The sequence below is a fragment of the Centruroides vittatus genome, unplaced genomic scaffold, assembly GCF_030686945.1.
Source record: "Centruroides vittatus isolate TY-2023 unplaced genomic scaffold, ASM3068694v2 contig_329, whole genome shotgun sequence".
In the NCBI taxonomy this organism is placed as follows: domain Eukaryota; kingdom Metazoa; phylum Arthropoda; class Arachnida; order Scorpiones; family Buthidae; genus Centruroides; species Centruroides vittatus.
This window is the reverse complement of record NW_027122113.1, coordinates 836,926-856,949: the sequence shown is the minus strand read 5'-3', so window position 1 is coordinate 856,949 and position 20,024 is coordinate 836,926. Positions and strand designations below refer to the sequence as shown.

The window sequence follows — 20,024 nt, the reverse complement described above, 5'->3', positions numbered from 1 at the left end:
TATTTATTACGATAACTAATTCAATCTAAATTAAAGTCGTTGGTTAGAAGCGTTATTTATTATAATAATGTTAATGATACGGCAAAATAATAAAATAATTATGTTACACGTAAAAAAAATAAAATAAAATTGCACTGGACATTCCATAACGTCAATGCCTGGCACCTTATCCACACGGCCATCGTAGCGCTGAAGACAGGTTTACTTCCAGTCTTATAAGCTAAACACTCGATTTTCAGAGACACGTTTTTCGGAAACGCTTTAGAAGTTGGTTCATTTATTTGGACAAAGAACTATTTGTATTTAGGTGTACTTGCTCGTTAAGTTTCGTTCGATTCGGAGAGTCGAACGTTTGGCCGTGTCCTTTTTGAACAGTCGACTTCAGAGCAAGCTCACTTCAGCACTTGTTTTGTGTAGTCTTAGAAACTAGAAAGAAAAAAAAACGAATTTTCCTTTGGGAGAGAAATATCTGGCGATCTGGGAAAGTTTTTGACAGGCACGAGAAGAAAACGCGATCCGAATTTCTCATCACTGTGCCCGGTCTCCTGAGAGCCATTTTCAAATGAGATGTTGGACAGATAGTAGGTAACAATGGAACAAAGAAGTGCAAATAAGATAACACTCAATACAAAATATAAAATCGTCCTTGTAGCAACTTGTTAATTCACAGTAGTTCAAATATCTCTAAGCATTCTTAAAATAATTTTATAACGTTGGCTTGGAAGCATAAACGTGTTTCTACTTAGTACATGGAGCTCAGCTACTTTACGTCGAGACACGTGATTTCATGAGTCGATCCGTAGTCACGTGGTTTTGAAGGAACGCAATATAATGTTCATTTTCTACCGAAGACGGAAGTTTAGAGGGCATTTCCGTGTTCTATTTAATAAGTCATGTGTTTTTGTCGAAAATTTCTGAAATTCTGCGGGTAGGTTTTATTTGGGGAATTCATTTAAAGATGGAGGAATGGGGAAATAATGGGGATCGTGTGTATCTCCAGTAGGGTCGGACTTAATGACGCTTTTACTCGTTATTAGCATTTACAACTTTTTATAAAACTCATCCCTACCCTCAAAATAATGCTATTTGTCATTTTGTAATAGTTAAAAACATAAAAGTTTTTAATAAAATATTGATAAAATTAATATGCAACAATGTATGATAATTTGATAAATAACTAATCATTCTAGTCTTTTAAATGACCTGTTCTCTTTTTGCTTTATGCCTTAACAAAGGTTTATTTATTTATTTTCATAAATAAGCAGAAAAGCCCCGAAGGACAATTTCTATCTCCCCTCGAATTAACAATTATACAAACATAAATATAACAAATAAAGGAAAGAAACAATTCGGTGGCGTAGCGAATATAACTGGCGCCCGGTGCACGACACTTTATTGGCGCCCCTCCCCCTCCAGAAACACATATAGTTTGTCTTGGAGACCATTTGGGCATATATACATATATATGCGTGATACACCCCCTTGCACCCCCCTCGCTACGCCACTGAAACAATTGAATAAAATTAATTGAATTACACTGAAATTTGAATTAAAATTGAATAACATTGTATAACGCATTTTTACATTTTAATTTTAAGCAAGATAATTTAAGAAATAAAAATCATCGAAGTTATTTCAGTAGTTTATACTCGAGCTTGACGTTGTGATGCTGTTTCTGCAGTCCTCGACAAAGCCATTCTTACTGGCTGTTGCTCAAGTCGAACTTCACGGCCTTCGGGGGGGTCTTGGTCGTTCTTAAGCCTGGACTCCACATTACCGGAATCCGCGACGTAATTGTAAAACTGAAAGCCAAACTGACGAAACTTTCAGTTTTGGAACGTTCAGTTGGACAGAAACAAGACTGAAAGCAGAGTTAAAAATTATTTAACTTTTTTGTTTTTGTTCCGCACTTCTGTCGCACTGCAACCAATAAAAACGCAAGGATTTGTGACGCGTAGTCACGTGTAGTTTGTTGTCGTGATGGCGGAAAGTGTAGCGAAAAGGACGAAGAAACAAATAGATTTGGAATTATTCATCGAAGAATTTAGAAAATACAGATGTCTGTACGACAAAAAATGTAAATAATTCAAAGATTATTAACAATTTCGTTGTTGATAAATGCAGAGAAAGCATGGCGAAATCTGTAGCGTCATCCATGTTCGACTCTACGACAATTACAGAACTGATCAACAGATGGCGCATTTCCACGTAACGTTCATTTCGATGCTAGTAGCGTCAAGGTAAAACGAAAGCAGAACTGAAATGAAAATGCTGTATGTTTCAGTTCTGTTTCTGAGTTTCTGTTTTCAGGTAATGTGGAGTCCAGGCTTTAGGCCGCGACTCCACTAGCCGTAAAACCCCTCGTCGTAAAAGCTTTTAATCACGTGACCATGATATTTTACGCCTGAGCAGGTCGTAAAACCAACGTAAAAGCGAGTTGAGCAGTGTTCAACTTTCGAAGTGAATACGACCGTAAACCGGTACCATCCACCAATCAGAAGTCAGTGAAGTCTAGGTCATCGTGACGTGGCCGAACCCATAATGGCTTGCATAAAGAGGCCCTCTTAGTGCCCACAGGGCGAAAAGAGTTTAAAAAAAAAAAAAAAAAGGTCATCGTGACGCGGTGCGAAAATGGCGGAAAACGAGCTTTTGTGTACGTTCTCTCGTGGCTACTCTAGAAGATCTGGAAAGATTTATCGAAAACAACCGAAAGTATTCATGTATCTACGACAAGAGGTATCCCGATTATAATAATGGATGCCTAAAACACGCGATATGAACGGCCAAAGGAAAATCCTTCAATTTAGAGGAGTATATAATAAAAAAGCTAAGCTTATAAGTGCTGTATATTATCTTAATAATAAAAGTCAATATATGAAAGTAAAGACATTACTTTTACTACATTTGTAATTATAGTACAGAAAAACTCGTAGAATATAATTATTGTCTTTATATCGATATATCACGTATACACCGTAATAGTACTGTCGCCGTAAAAAGCTTCGCTAGCCGGACCTCCACCGCAATCCGAGCGCAAACGCAAATAGGTCACGTGATTAAAAGCTTTTACGGCGAGGGGTTTTACGGCTGTTTTACGGCTAGTGGAGTCGCGGCCTTATTCTTTTAAATCTAGAATTTGCTCGACCAATTTTACTCTTACGCCTTCCCCTGGGCTTTTTTTCCCTCTTCTTTTTTGACAAAATAGCGAGTCATATTAATTCCACGTTGATAATTTAGTGCAAAGATTACTTGTACGTACGTTAATTACATAAGCGATAACACTTTCTAAATCACGGGCTCGTTAAATCGTTACTTCCGATTGGATAATAGAACGTCACGGGGGTGACTATGGAAAGATTTTTAAAAAAAAATAAATAATCCGATGCGGCTGTCATTTGTAAAGTTTAAATTTAATGAAGTTTAAAATATGCCATTTGCCTAAACATTTAAAAATGCAACCTGCACGTGCCTCTTTTGCTAGTCTCTAGCTTATTCCTTTAACGTGTTACGTGAATCTATATATATAAAAACGAATGTGTGTGTGTGTGTGTGTGTGTGTGTGTGTGCGTGTGTGTTTGTCCTTCATGCATTACCACACCATTTATCCGATTGCCATGAAACTTCGGGAAGTTATTTAATACACTCCCGCGAAGGTTTGTGGCATATGTGAAGACCACCATTTCCCCCCTTTCAAAAATATATTTATATATGAATTAAGGCTTTCATGTCCAACAGATGGCGCTAACGTCCGACGACTTAAGTTTGCTTTTCTGTGAGGCATTATGCTTTTCTGTGAGAATGGACTAAAGCAGATCATTTTCTATCTATCTATATAAATAAAATATAACGTTTGTTTGTTCCTACCAATTCCTTTGAAATTTTGACATAACGTTGCATTCGAATAGGCACGTGTTTTTATATAATATACATGTCGAAATTCCCCTACTGGGGGGAGATGGACAGGATTAAGGCTTACTGTGAAGAACTCTGCTTCTATTTGTACTATTTTACATGCGGTTTTTTGCGTTTTTAATTGCGTTTTAATAGGTTACGTCAACAGAATATACACTAAAAAGGGATTTTTCGATATTTCCTTGCGGGAGAGGGACGGGATTAAGGCTTACTGTGAAGAACTCTGCTTCTATTTGTACTATTTTACATGCGGTTTTTTGCGTCTTTAATTGCGTTTTAATAGGTTACGTCAACAGAATATACACTAAAAAGGGATTTTTCGATATTTCCTTGCGGGAGAGGGACGGGATTAAGGCTTACTGTGAAGAACTCTGCTTCTATTTGTACTATTTTACATGCGGTTTTTTGCGTCTTTAATTGCGTTTTAATAGGTTACGTCAACAGAATATACACTAAAAAGGGATTTTTCGATATTTCCTTGCGGGAGAGGGACGGGATTAAGGCTTACTGTGAAGAACTCTGCTTCTATTTGTACTATTTTACATGCGGTTTTTTGCGTCTTTAATTGCGTTTTAATAGGTTACGTCAACAGAATATACACTAAAAAGGGATTTTTCGATATTTCCTTGCGGGAGAGGGACGGGATTAAGGCTTACTGTGAAGAACTCTGCTTCTATTTGTACTATTTTACATGCGGTTTTTTGCGTCTTTAATTGCGTTTTAATAGGTTACGTCAACAGAATATACACTAAAAAGGGATTTTTCGATATTTCCTTGCGGGAGAGGGACGGGATTAAGGCTTACTGTGAAGAACTCTGCTTCTATTTGTACTATTTTACATGCGGTTTTTTGCGTCTTTAATTGCGTTTTAATAGGTTACGTCAACAGAATATACACTAAAAAGGGATTTTTCGATATTTCCTTGCGGGAGAGGGACGGGATTAAGGCTTACTGTGAAGAACTCTGCTTCTATTTGTACTATTTTACATGCGGTTTTTTGCGTCTTTAATTGCGTTTTAATAGGTTACGTCAACAGAATATACACTAAAAAGGGATTTTTCGATATTTCCTTGCGGGAGAGGGACGGGATTAAGGCTTACTGTGAAGAACTCTGCTTCTATTTGTACTATTTTACATGCGGTTTTTTGCGTCTTTAATTGCGTTTTAATAGGTTACGTCAACAGAATATACACTAAAAAGGGATTTTTCGATATTTCCTTGCGGGAGAGGGACGGGATTAAGGCTTACTGTGAAGAACTCTGCTTCTATTTGTACTATTTTACATGCGGTTTTTTGCGTCTTTAATTGCGTTTTAATAGGTTACGTCAACAGAATATACACTAAAAAGGGATTTTTCGATATTTCCTTGCGGGAGAGGGACGGGATTAAGGCTTACTGTGAAGAACTCTGCTTCTATTTGTACTATTTTACATGCGGTTTTTTGCGTCTTTAATTGCGTTTTAATAGGTTACGTCAACAGAATATACACTAAAAAGGGATTTTTCGATATTTCCTTGCGGGAGAGGGACGGGATTAAGGCTTACTGTGAAGAACTCTGCTTCTATTTGTACTATTTTACATGCGGTTTTTTGCGTTTTTAATTGCGTTTTAATAGGTTACGTCAACAGAATATACACTAAAAAGGGATTTTTCGATATTTCCTTGCGGGAGAGGGACGGGATTAAGGCTTACTGTGAAGAACTCTGCTTCTATTTGTACTATTTTACATGCGGTTTTTTGCGTTTTTAATTGCGTTTTAATAGGTTACGTCAACAGAATATACACTAAAAAGGGATTTTTCGATATTTCCTTGCGGGAGAGGGACGGGATTAAGGCTTACTGTGAAGAACTCTGCTTCTATTTGTACTATTTTACATGCGGTTTTTTGCGTTTTTAATTGCGTTTTAATAGGTTACGTCAACAGAATATACACTAAAAAGGGATTTTTCGATATTTCCTTGCGGGAGAGGGACGGGATTAAGGCTTACTGTGAAGAACTCTGCTTCTATTTGTACTATTTTACATGCGGTTTTTTGCGTTTTTAATTGCGTTTTAATAGGTTACGTCAACAGAATATACACTAAAAAGGGATTTTTCGATATTTCCTTGCGGGAGAGGGACGGGATTAAGGCTTACTGTGAAGAACTCTGCTTCTATTTGTACTATTTTACATGCGGTTTTTTGCGTTTTTAATTGCGTTTTAATAGGTTACGTCAACAGAATATACACTAAAAAGGGATTTTTCGATATTTCCTTGCGGGAGAGGGACGGGATTAAGGCTTACTGTGAAGAACTCTGCTTCTATTTGTACTATTTTACATGCGGTTTTTTGCGTTTTTAATTGCGTTTTAATAGGTTACGTCAACAGAATATACACTAAAAAGGGATTTTTCGATATTTCCTTGCGGGAGAGGGACGGGATTAAGGCTTACTGTGAAGAACTCTGCTTCTATTTGTACTATTTTACATGCGGTTTTTTGCGTTTTTAATTGCGTTTTAATAGGTTACGTCAACAGAATATACACTAAAAAGGGATTTTTCGATATTTCCTTGCGGGAGAGGGACGGGATTAAGGCTTACTGTGAAGAACTCTGCTTCTATTTGTACTATTTTACATGCGGTTTTTTGCGTTTTTAATTGCGTTTTAATAGGTTACGTCAACAGAATATACACTAAAAAGGGATTTTTCGATATTTCCTTGCGGGAGAGGGACGGGATTAAGGCTTACTGTGAAGAACTCTGCTTCTATTTGTACTATTTTACATGCGGTTTTTTGCGTTTTTAATTGCGTTTTAATAGGTTACGTCAACAGAATATACACTAAAAAGGGATTTTTCGATATTTCCTTGCGGGAGAGGGACGGGATTAAGGCTTACTGTGAAGAACTCTGCTTCTATTTGTACTATTTTACATGCGGTTTTTTGCGTTTTTAATTGCGTTTTAATAGGTTACGTCAACAGAATATACACTAAAAAGGGATTTTTCGATATTTCCTTGCGGGAGAGGGACGGGATTAAGGCTTACTGTGAAGAACTCTGCTTCTATTTGTACTATTTTACATGCGGTTTTTTGCGTTTTTAATTGCGTTTTAATAGGTTACGTCAACAGAATATACACTAAAAAGGGATTTTTCGATATTTCCTTGCGGGAGAGGGACGGGATTAAGGCTTACTGTGAAGAACTCTGCTTCTATTTGTACTATTTTACATGCGGTTTTTTGCGTTTTTAATTGCGTTTTAATAGGTTACGTCAACAGAATATACACTAAAAAGGGATTTTTCGATATTTCCTTGCGGGAGAGGGACGGGATTAAGGCTTACTGTGAAGAACTCAGCTTCTATTTATACTATTTTACATGCGGTTTTGACTGTGTTTTAATAGGATACGTCAAGAGAATGTACTGTACACTAAGAAGGGATTTTTTGAAATTCACCCCAAGGGGGAAATGTTATACATTTATAATAGATACATTTTGAGCCACAACAACGCGTGGCCGGGTCAGCTAGTGAAAAATAAAATTCAAGGAAAAAGTTTCACTAAGATTTAAATAGTTAAACTATTTCTAAGTTTAAAATTTAAATTACAAACAAAGTGAATTCATTGAAAATTTAAATATCCGACCGGATATATCGGCCCCGTCCCTCACCATCCGGCAGCTCGATTGTGGGTCTGGGAGAACCCTTAATGGGGCGGCTAAAAGAGGCCCTCTTAGTGCACACAGGGTTGAGTTAAAGAAGAAGAAGAAGAAAAAGAAAAAAAAAAAAAATATATATATATATATTTTCTTCTTCTTCACATATATATTGTGTGTGTAGGAATAGGTAATAGAACTAGAGAACTAGAAATGACAATCTTCCAGCGTTCGTAACCGTCTTGATAAAACGATGTTCTCGCCTTCGTAACGTCTTTTTCGTCCTTTCTTCCTTTCGCGCCGTCACCAACTGTCATATTCCCTCGTTCTCGTTCTCCTTGTCTCCCCCGCAACCCCTCTTAAATTTATTATTTTAACGGTATAGTAATGTTACTCATTTAAACCCCACATATATATAGGCTAAAAGGCAAATATATATATATATATATATATATAATTAAATTAATTCTATATACTTCAAAATAAAAACTTTTCACAAGTTTTTATTTTACCTTTTCTAACTTGGCACACGAGTAACGAGGGCGCACTATAGCTACGCCTCTGCCTGAACACAAAAAGACAAAAAACTGATACAGTACTCGGGACAATGTATGTTATGTATGTTTATGATACCGTTATTTCATTTAATATCTCAGGATGAGATAAAGATTAAGAAACAAAATTTGGCATGATATCTTGTATATAAGGGACATTAATGTCATGTAATTATAAGGGTGGTTTAAGGTCAAGAGGGTGAAAAGATAGAGGGGTCTCGAGTGCAGTCGGACTTAATGAAAATTTTACTTGTTATGGGAATTTACAATTCTTTTAGAAACTCTACCTTCAAAATTAAGCTATTTTTTGCATTTTTATAATAATTAATAATATATAAAAGTTATTTTTTAATAACACCTCATAACAATGGCGCCACACATAATTCACTGTTGTCCTTGACTATTCTGTCTGTGTTTCTGAAACATAAATGTTTTTCACCGGGAAGTTACGAGCAATTCGTTGCTGAATTTTTGTTGTACTGTGGTCAGGATTGTGGCTAGTAAATTTAACTTTTTAATTACGAATTTTCTATAATTTTTTAATGGTGCTTGTAACCCCTACATTGTGAACATTTTATTTTATTTTATTATTAGAGTTTATTTAATATTTTCAAATTTTTATTACTGTATTTAAAATTCGTACGCTAATTTTGGAATTGAATGATACTTTATTAATTTGAACATGATGACCATGAAAATAAGTTATTACAATTTTATAGGAAAAAAAAACAATTTCTATGGAACAACAATACAACTTAAGAGAGCTTACTATGACCTCCTATTACCCAACTGGATAGTTGAAGCAATAGGCTAATGCTTCCTCGGATCGAATTCAGACGGGTCGAAGAAAACCCAGAAATTTTTTTTCAGGTCCGTCCCAGATATGTCCATCCCGTCTCTCACGAAGGACACATTGTGGATTTGGCCGAAGCTACGATGGGCATGAGGAAAGGTTCTTTACATTTGTTTAGTTTACAGAGATATAGCAACGTAACACATGGGTGGTCTGCCAAGAAGAGTGTCCCCTGGGAAGTCTTTCTATGGAAGACTAGCTCCTATTTAGGTGGTGTTAGAGACATGAAGAAAACACGAAAAACTACTTGCGGTCAGCCGCACAAACTCGCGGCAAACAACAATGTTCACTAGTTTTATCCATTTAACCACTGATGGGCACGGCCTGTTCACAAGCCGGAAAGATTGAAAAAATTTCTCTTGCTTCGGCAACACGATACAGCATAAAGAGTCACTCTATACTATGATGCGATAGATTTGCTTACAAATGTTGCAACTATAACTCCAGATCTTTCACACTCGTAGATACCCGAAGCTGGCATCCCATTTCGTCCTACAAACACTTGAAGACTGACAAATTTCAACATCTGGCAGGCAAAAAAGTATGACAACGCAAGAGAAATGAACCGGGAAATCCTATTTGTGTAGCACGGCCGACCATTATCTCCATGAAAAAATAAGTGCTTTCGTAAGCGTACCACTGTGCCGTCAACGTTCCTCTCACCACTGCTAAAAAAACCGAGTATCATAAGAGATGGCTTCATTGACCAGCATATCTATGATAACGTGCTGATCAGGGAACATAAAAGTGTTCCGACACTCCAAATTTACGTCATATCCGGTGTTTTCTGTCTTGTCCTGTCGTTTGAACCCACCACTTTCCCGCCGGACCACATAAGAGCGCTCCGGCACTCCACATTGTCGTCATATCCGGTGTTTTCTGTTTTGTCTTGTCGTTTGAATCCGCCACTTTCCCGCTGGACTGCATAAGAGCGCTCCGGCAATCCAAATTTTGTCATAATCGTTGTGTAAATAGTTTTGTTTGTTTTTACTTTTCACTGATATGTTTGTTTTCGTTATTGTTGCGGTACTTGTGAGAATTATATTGTTTTAATTGGCGTGTTGTTTTTTTATTATTTATACTAGTAAATTTTTTCAATTGTTTGATTATACTGTATGTATACTTTGTTCGTATTATTGAAGTTTATATTGATATTTGTGACCTTTTTGCCAAAATGGTTTTTTTGATATGACAGCACTTTTCTATGATATTGCTCACCAAACATGTGTATTTATCATCGTTATAAAATATGAAACATTATTATTTCATTTATTTGAAATAATACAATTAAAATTATATTATCGAAAATCAGATAATAAGTATATATCCTGTATTAATATTTATGAAGCTTGTATACTAAATTTAATTGGAAAACTAAATTAGCACTTACCTGAGATTATGCTAATGTCTCGCTCTAATTATAATTAAATTTGAATGTTTTATATATTTAAACTTGAAATTTGTTATATTAATTAAAAATTGAATATTCTTATATTTTAGGATATTGCCTAGCGGTTTAATTAGATATGACTGCGATCAATTACTGAGGGTCCCAGAATTTAATCCGGGCGAGTAAATTTGGAATATGTTTTTTGGCCGGTCTTTCCTGTATATTTCCTCTTATTGTCTGCCCGGCCTTGTCTTACACGATCGGAGAAAAGAAGGCCCTCTTATTTCCCCCGGGCCTTAATATTAGAAATTTAAACGAAAGCCACTTTCTATAATTAACCTATCGTCCGAACAGAAACAGAAGGAGAATAATTAAAAATTCTTCTACGGAACACTGAGTCTGTTTCTGTCTTATCTGGAGATAGTTTCATTTGCGTATTGATGTTTTATTATTGGAGAATGTATGATTTTTGTTGGAATTTTTCCTTTAATTATTTAAATTTATTTAAATGAAAGTAAATGTTGCTCTTTATACTAAAAATACCCATTTATAGTTGATTTGAAAACATTTATTGCAACGCTAAGGATAATTGATTGGACAGAGAGGACTCCAGAAGATTGTCTCTCACCCGAATAGCGAAATGCGTGAATGAATAACATTATTATTTCACAATAATAAACTCGTAGACTGGGCAATAAAGATTCTAACTTTTATATACCATTTTTTACTGCATGAATGTATTATAACATAGTAGAATGAAAATTAAAACGCCTTACCTGTCTGTTGTTTTGCTGCTTGTTACTTGTTTTGAGCACAAGAAGTTTCCAAAAATCGATTATAACATTTGAGAATGATACTTCTTCCTAGAATAATGTAAGAATTTAATTATTAAGAATAGAAAAGGTCCAGATGATTGATTAATTAATTAAATATTAAAATAATTTTCTAATACAATCTAATTGAAAAGAATATAAGACAATATCCAAGCGAATAGTATTTATAATCTGATGAATTAATTTAATTCGATGCTAAATGGAAACAATCTTAAATATATTTAATGAAAATTTAAATCTAGAACCAGGAAACTTTCTATTTCAAGATGGCGCCTGAGAATACGAAATGGAACGAATTCGAATCCGCCGAACGTTACAATTAATGCGTCACGCGTTACGTCATAAGTTCTACGTCAGAATATTAACTAATTGCAAATGTTTTGTTTAAAATGCTAAAGTAGTCCTCTTTTTCTAAAATATAGCTAAGAAATTTCTAATAAATAAAATTATAAAAACATATTCCGTATCCCTACAGGCAGCAAATCGTTACAATTAATGCGTCACGCGTTACGTCACGCATTCTACGTCATAGATGTGATATTTCCAGGATTTTAATTGCATTTTTTAAAGGAAACTTCTTTTCAACAAATTTTTTAATCTCGAATTTGGCAAAATATTTCTTAAATGTAAAACTTCGCTAAAAGAAAATTTATTCAGATAAACGTAATAAAATCGCAGAATGAAAAATAATTTCTAATAAAATACCTGTTAGTATTTATTTTCTCGATTGTAATGCGCATCTTTTTTGCATTTTTTTTTTTTTTAATCTTCTGGGTGCCATTATAAGTGTATAAGCAAATCTTATTGTAGGATCAAGATTTTTTCATATTAAATAATTGCTATGTAATTTTTTTCAACAGTACTAAAATTTTTCTTTGTTTCTTGCAAAGCACAATTACTTTAAGCAATTGTCACTTCTTTCCTTTAATCTCTTGCAATATAACAACTCTTATATCATCATCATTTGCATCTGAGAGGCAGGCAAAAGGGACACTTTCTCCCCCAAGTAAAAAACTCACAAATTATTATCATAAAAGTGATTCAGGTATGTAACCTTAAACCCTGGACTTCGGGATTCTTTTTCAGTTCAGTGTATCTGGTGTGCCGCTCAGCGGGAAAAGCAGGATTGAGGCGCTCAAATAGCTGTTTTACATACTCTAAGATAGCAATCCTCCGTTCCCAAACAGAACTGGGATTCGTTGCTAAAGACGATTCGCTGGCAGTCTGTAGCAGTGCATGCTTCTCTGTCAAGGCATTACTACATAAATAGACGACGATGTTGTGGTTCTAATGGCCGAACAGACATCGTGAACACTAAGCTTTTTTTCAAGTCTACTGTCGGATTCGCCTGGTAAACAATGCAGGCGAAGGCCTGACTCCAACATATTCAGAACAGACCATCCCTGAAAAATTCTTGGAGCTGTGAGCCCGGATTTGATCTTTGGTCTCTCAGAACGGTAAGCTGTCGTTCAGTCGGTGCCAAACCCTGTGAGGAAAAGAAATCCTTTTAATCATGGATTTGACCATTGTCCTTAATGGGGGCTAGTAGTGAGGGATTAAAACCCGGCATATTCGAAACAGATTGACCTGAAAAATTTATGAGGTTTCGGTTTACACTAGAGCTTGAGTCCCCAAAGCTACCTGTTCCACTTCGAATCGTGAAGATAATAAAGCTGGCCTTTTTGGCCATTCAAAGGACTGAACTCGGTCATCACAACCAATTGGAACTACTCTTACAGTTTGTCAAAGTAATCAGTAATATTTATCTTAATTATATTTGTCTTCTTGAATTATTATTAAATCATTATTTTTTTCTATAGATCCTGTCTTAATGTGCTATATTAATGGCTAATGTTATAATATGTTTATTTATTAATTTTTAAATAAATTGCACTCCTCGAATTTTTTTTTTATTGTTTTAACTTTTACGTCTCGAAATACTTTAAAGAGTAAGTTAAGAGCCGTTTCTGCAATTTCATCATTCTATTTAACTAAATTATAGTTTTGCATAAAATTTGTTCAAAAACATAAGTTCAAATGTAGATTTCGCACTATTGTCCAGAGGGATCCAGATTCAAATCTGATCCTCAGTTTCGTAAAGGATGAAGAACTCAGAATGTTTGTTTGTTTTGTTAAGTTATGGCAGCGCAACACTTGGGCGATCTGCGTAGAGAGAATGCCTTCCGAGAGGTCTTAAGGGTAACTGGCTCGTATTCAGGCGTTACAGACGTGGAGAAAACTCGGAAAACCTCACATGGCCAGCCTGTCCGGGCGAGACGCAAACCCACGACTGAACTCCCAGTGTTCAGGGAACGGAACCGCTTGGCCACTGGTGAACTCAGAATGACGAGACATTGGGTATAGTCAGTAAATTTATAGATTGGTCTTTATCTCTAATTGATCATACAGTTATGTGAAAATATAGTTTCTATTAGAACTGTTAGAACAACCAAATATAATTCATGTTCTAACCATAATCTACCTTCCTAATATTAATTCTTACTCATAAGACGTTTGATGTCAATAAATCAAAGGAAAAATATTAAAATCTCAATCAATATAATCATTTCTAATGGCCGGGCGGCTAAGGTGGCAATCTACCGCAAAGGGAAACCGGAATCGAATCCCGACGGGTCGAAAACCCCAGAAATTTTCGAGAGTAGTTTAACAGTTATTTCGGAACTAGCCGAACCAATTTTTCAGCTAGCCCGGCTCGGCTTGCTGAAAAAAAAGCTCTTCTTAGTCTATACGGGGAAGGATTTTAAAAATGACGGTATCAACTTGACAATTTTTTAGAAAGGCTAGGATTACAAAAACAAAAATAAATTTATCAATAAAAATACTATAAAATTTATTTTAAAATTTTTTATTATTATAAAAATAGACATTAAATTTCATATTTGTAAAAATTATATTCTAATACAATACTCGTACATTTATGATCATTTATATTGGCTATATTGGGCTAATTTTATTTGTTTTTCTTTACGCACGAGTGTGCTGGCAGCACTGCGGGTGAATGAGTGTGCTTTTTCTCTTATACATTTGTCAGATAGAGATTTTTAATCTATTTATTCTAAAAGTTCTAAAAGAAGTGTCGAAGAATGAAGGATAAGAAACCAAACGTGGAAAATGAGAAAACAAAAGACAAAAACGAAGAAAAAGAACAAGAATTGGTGAGAAGAATTTTCGAAAGAAGAAATCGTCCGTAGCAAACGTTACGGAGATTTTCTAATTTTTAAAAGTTTATTTGCACTCTTTGGATATTTATCATTAGAATCGTTGCTTATATCTATTAAGCTTTAGTCTTTCGTCGAAATAATAATTCGATTACGATTAGTTCTTACTGATTAAAGGGTTAATGTTACCTTAGGTGCCAATATGGCGGCTCGTCTCTGATTCTAGTAAGGAAATAGTGGGACGCACGTTCTAACCTAAGCTAACCTAACCTATTCTAATAAATTACCTTAATTATTAGCAACCAAATTATTAGAATAGGTTAGGTTAGGTTAGAACGTGCGTCCCACTATTTCCTTGCTAGAATCAGAGACGAGCCGCCATCTTGGCACCTAAGGTAACATTAACCGATTTGGGTATTCAGGTTTTAAAAAATTCAGTTGTGATCAATGTTAAATTAAATATTATTATTATTAATTCGTTTAATTTGAATTTATATGAATTATTCCATGTAGAAAGAAAAATAAAGGTTCATTTACACTAGATTGCATTTATTTATCTGTAAACATCTCTTAAGAGGAATAGATTTGGTTTGAACTATAATAGGCTGTGACTTGTTCGAAAATTGTCCGTTATCTGGAAGACTGTGTGGTGAGTTGCTGTCCTGTCACTGTTGGGAGTCGACGTTCGGATGCAATTTGGATCTCTGTGATTGTCAGTGACAAGTCGAGCTTGTTCGTAATTGGTATAATTAAAGTTGGTTGTATAGCTCAGCCAAAAGGCCTGGCTAAGATCAAAATGCAAGGTTTGTATCTGTAAGCAGATGGCCTACTGGTCACTTAGTGGCTGGGAAGCTGTCTGCTCCTCGCCTTTGGTTGAGGCCAAGGGGTTGTAGGCTTGGGCTGTGCCCACCGTCGCTGTGGCATCTAGTGCTGGGGGTTGTTTGCTGACGTTGGCCCCCTGGTCGTAGGGTGTTTGAGCGTGATGGTGGTCCATGGACCTGAGACTGGGCTAGCTTGGTGGAGGATCTTCAAAATTTCACATGTCTGTATTTCCCAACTTGAGGTATGCAAAAAAGTGTAATTTTAAATCTTAAATTTTTTTCAATTTTAAAAGACATCAATACATGGGTACTACAGTATTTTCTGCAATTTTTTCAAATCTCTAAAGCATGTAATCAAATTTTTTGTTTCATCTCTAAAGCTGTTAACTTACAGACTCCATGATATTTTATAATTTTTTGACTGATTGAAATATGTTATTTAGAATACAATATGAATGATAATCCTTGTAGATAAGCTACAGCATTGAAAACACTTCTTGATGTTGTCATTGTAATATTTAATTACAAACCAATATATTATAATTTATTTAAAAACTTAAATTATCTAGTTTTGAAAACCACTTAACATTCAAACTATTTTCAATCTCGTTTAATACTCAAAGGAAATACAAACAATGCATGATTGGAAGGCATTCAGTACAATACTACAATTTCTGTTACAAAACATTTACATTCCTGTGTCAGGAAATAGGAAAACATTTTAAACACACAATCAACAATTTACAAGACATGTCAAAGTTTTTTAAACAAGAGTCATCTACAGGAGTATTTGGTTGGATGGTGCTAATATGCAGAGTGCTGGCTGATAACAGCAATAGCTGGTATATAATGTTTGAAGTTGCCCAGTAAGAAAAATTTTATGTTAAGGCAAAAAGTCTTGTGACTGGCACAATAAAAATGAATTAAATGACCAGGCCATTCTATTGACTATGACAAATGCTTGGGCCAATTGGAGCTAATGTATAAAAGCAAATGAGATGGAGACCTTTCTTTTGTCGAAGGGCCTCATTCAGTGAATATTCAATACTGTCTGGTAATTCTGTTCCCAGAGCCATTGATAGCTTACATATTGTTCAAAAAACAAAAACGGCAAAATGGAACTGCTCTACAACCAAGTTCGTTTTTGTGTTTTTGAAAAAATGAAATATGTAGAATGTTTTCATTAGTAAATAGCAGTCTTAAAGATTTTAATGTTTTTATTAGTAAAAGTAGCATTAATTTAATTAAGTATAGGAACTATTATGGACCCTAAGTTTTCTCTGAGTTCAAGGAACCATTCTTTGCTTCCTCACTGATTGGCCCTATCCATGTCACTATGTTCTTATCAAAAAATGAGGTATGGAGAAATGCTAATACTTTGAAAGGGAAAGGTAAAAATGCAGTTATTAAAGGGCCCCAAATGGATATACAAAACATTTGGAAAATACTATAAATGTGTACATTTGGAAAGAAATAATAAATTTTTAGTATTAAACACTTGTTTTTTTTTTAGTAATTGATGCATTTTTCTTAAACAGAACTTTATTTTTAGTCATTCTACATGCATATCAACAATAATATTTGTAGAAAAAGAGCACTGGGTATATACATGAAATCCAAAAAATGACATTAAAATTACTATACAATACAACCTTTCAACACGAATCTCTTTCATTATAGAGTAAATGATACAAAATATGGATACAACATTGAATACAACAATACAGTATAACACATATTACATTTCATATATGTGATCACATAAGAGTATGCATCCTAAATCACCTATTAAAGATGATACAAACCTACTTCATTTATGCTCTATGCTCTCCCAGTGTGGTTGCCAGCAACTTCAGGGAATCTGATGATTTATTTAGGAGATTCTTATTTATGGTTGTTAGACCATTTGTTTTATATTATATTAAAAATGTGATTAAAATAAAATACAGTAGAGAGTCGTTAATCGGAACGCTGGTAATTGGAATCGCCGGTAATCGGCACGATTTTCAGTCAGACTGTGTCGTGCTGAATCGAATGTTTTTGATACTAGATTTACTTCTAAAGTATAATTTTCATGTTTTTATATTCTTCAATATATTTATTTTGTTTGTACAAAATGCAGAAATAATTTTTAACGATACGATAGCCTTGATTATTATTATAAAAATTTTCGTTAGGCTTAAAATCAACGAAAATTCAACACAAAGTGACATGCAACGGAGAAAAATTTGAACATCGGACAGGTTAATATATTTTTTCGTACATAATTGGTAATCGGAACAAATGACTAATTTGAACCACCCCAGTCCCCAATTGATTCCAATTTTCGACTCTCTACTGTATATAATAAATAAATGATTTTTCTTTAATAAAATTTAAATATAACATAAACTTTTCTTTTAGGTTAGGTTTAATAAAAAATTAAATTTTGTTTTGTATCAGTATTAGTGTTGGAAAGATGTCAATAACAAAAAGATTGGAAATTTCTGGCCTAGATGAATACAAAACACTTCACAACGAAAAATAAAATCTGAGGAACGATGTCTGTTTCCAAGTGCAGAGTTGCAGAGTCAATATTGAATCATTAGATGAGGACAAGATCTATAGATATTTAGTATTCCAAGAAGCCAAGCTCAAGGAACATTAACAATTAATAGAGCTCAATGCAATACATTTAAAGCAATAAACACATATGTTGTCCCAAAATTCCAGTATTTAATTGGCATTATACATTAGATACATATAGAACTACCACAAATCCAAATAAAATCATGAATGACATTAATGAAGCATAATAAATATTATTCTAAATCCTCTGTAGAAAGAATGGCTGTTCCCCATAAAATAGAACAAAGCCTTATAGATAATAAATCTTCATAATAAAGAAATATAAAACAAGAGACATCATAATTACACAAACTGTAACTTTGGCAGTCAACAACATTAAATATGTTAGGCTCAAAGACTGAAATTGCTCATTGAGCAAAAAAGTGACAACAACACGTGGCTAATTCAAAACGACCACGACGCGAATTACAAAGTGAAATTTGTGTCGTGGCTTTCATGTTATTTGACCACGACGCATTCTGGTGATTAAGAAAAGCCATAACGCATTCTGAATATTAGCTGATGCAACCACAAAAGAGGATCATACAACGCACAGTGGTTTGTAACTTTAAAATATGGATTCTAGCCTCGAAACATTTTTATTTACAATTTTTAATGCCGAAATTAAATCTCTAGGAAAACTTATAAAACTAATATTTAGTTTTATAAGTTTTCTTAGTATATAAGTTTTATAAGTTTTCAAACTTATAAAACTAATATTTAGTTTTATAAGTTTTCCTAGAAATTTAATTTTCATACTTAAAAAAATTTCAAAGAAAAATATGTATGGAGAAAAATACACATTTGTTTCTTTTGTTTTGCTAAAATGTGCTAAAGGTCTAACTACTTGTAGGTGCTTGATACGCGATGAAATAAAAATCAGCTGCTAAAGTTAAAAACCACTGTGCGATGGATTTATTATGGTTAAAAGCCACCACATGTTCTGGATGTTAACTAATAACGAGGTGTTGATAAGAAAATAAAACTACTGTAGAGCATCGATTATCTGACCCCCTGATTAACTGACTTATCGGTTAACCGACCGCGTTCTAGTCGGCAAGTTCAAATGTCTGCTAGTGATGTGGCGCTACAATATTTGGTTATGTCTTGGCTACTTTAATATTATTTTTGTTAAATTTTTGCATGTTTTAGCTGGCAGCACTGACTCGACCATGAAAAGGCGGCTAGTATTTAAACCAGGCCTAATACACTATACTAATAGTGTATTTTTTCATACTTTTCAGTTATCCGACCAACCCCAGTCCCCAATTAAGTCGGATAATTGATGCTCTACTGTATTTTTTCATTATGATTTATTTATCTTCAATCATCTTATATAAGTAGGTAACAAAATTATTCATTGCATACAGAATTGTAACTTGGTTACTTTTCAACATATAATCATTCAGGAAAATCTGTTGCGGTGCTCGAGATGTCAGCGTTTGTAATTACTTTTTCAGGAATTTTCTATTTAACAGTCATTTTTATGAGAATCGAGAATGTTGCAGAGTTATTTTTGCCAATTGTTTTTGAATGGATTATTGACGAAAACTGAGGTATCACTACAGTGTTCACCCATGTACCTAGCATCAATCAGCATTATTTCTTTAGCTCCTGTTGTCCTATCCTAAAACCCTCCAGTTATAGGGAAAAACAGAATGGTTTTAGACTAAAACTTTTTCCAGCAAAACTTGTGGTGCGATGAGTAATAAGACCATAGAACACAGGATAGTTTTACCCTAGATTTACCCTAAATATAAGACTACCCGAAACATTACTCTAAGAAGTTTGAAATTACTCTAGTAAAGGGTAATTACCCTAGAAATGGCAGCACTGGTGAAGAATGAACACAATACAAACTCTGCAAGTGTTTGCAATATGCCTGTTGACAAGTTACAACCTATCTTTCGTATCATGGTTGCATCAGCTAATGTTCAAAACACATTATGGCTTTTCTTAATCACCACAATGCATAGTGGTCAAATATCATGAAAGCCATGATACGAAGTTTGCTTTGTGGTCATTTTGAGTTAGCCATAACGCATTGTGGCCGTTTTACAAATGCCACAATGCAAATTTTGCTTCATAGTTGTTTGTACAAATGACCACAAAGAGAAATTTGTGTCATGGCCGTTCTGAATTAACCACGTGTTGTAGTCGTTTTTTTTGCTCAATGAGCGATTTTGGCCTAACAAATATACAAAACTAACCTGAATACAACACAATATATAAAAGACAAACACC

At 34.6% G+C, this 20,024-nt stretch overlaps 2 protein-coding genes across 2 annotated transcripts in view; one reads left to right on the top strand and one right to left on the bottom strand.

Annotated features, from left to right (window-relative positions):
* Nucleotides 1–11,170, bottom strand: part of LOC136973752 (proton-coupled folate transporter-like) — a 44,266-nt gene extending 33,096 nt beyond the window's left edge. Inside the window, exon 1 of the mRNA XM_067268501.1 lies at nucleotides 11,117–11,170. The gene's annotated coding sequence lies outside the window, so the exon portion shown is untranslated. The remainder of the gene's footprint in view (nucleotides 1–11,116) is intronic.
* A 2,996-nt stretch (nucleotides 11,171–14,166) lies between these two features.
* Rpn1 (regulatory particle non-ATPase 1) overlaps nucleotides 14,167–20,024 on the top strand; it is a 41,683-nt gene continuing 35,825 nt past the window's right edge. The window contains 1 exon segment of the mRNA XM_067268483.1: nucleotides 14,167–14,349. Within this exon segment, the coding sequence (XP_067124584.1) occupies nucleotides 14,278–14,349 (72 nt within the window). The 5' untranslated portion in view covers nucleotides 14,167–14,277.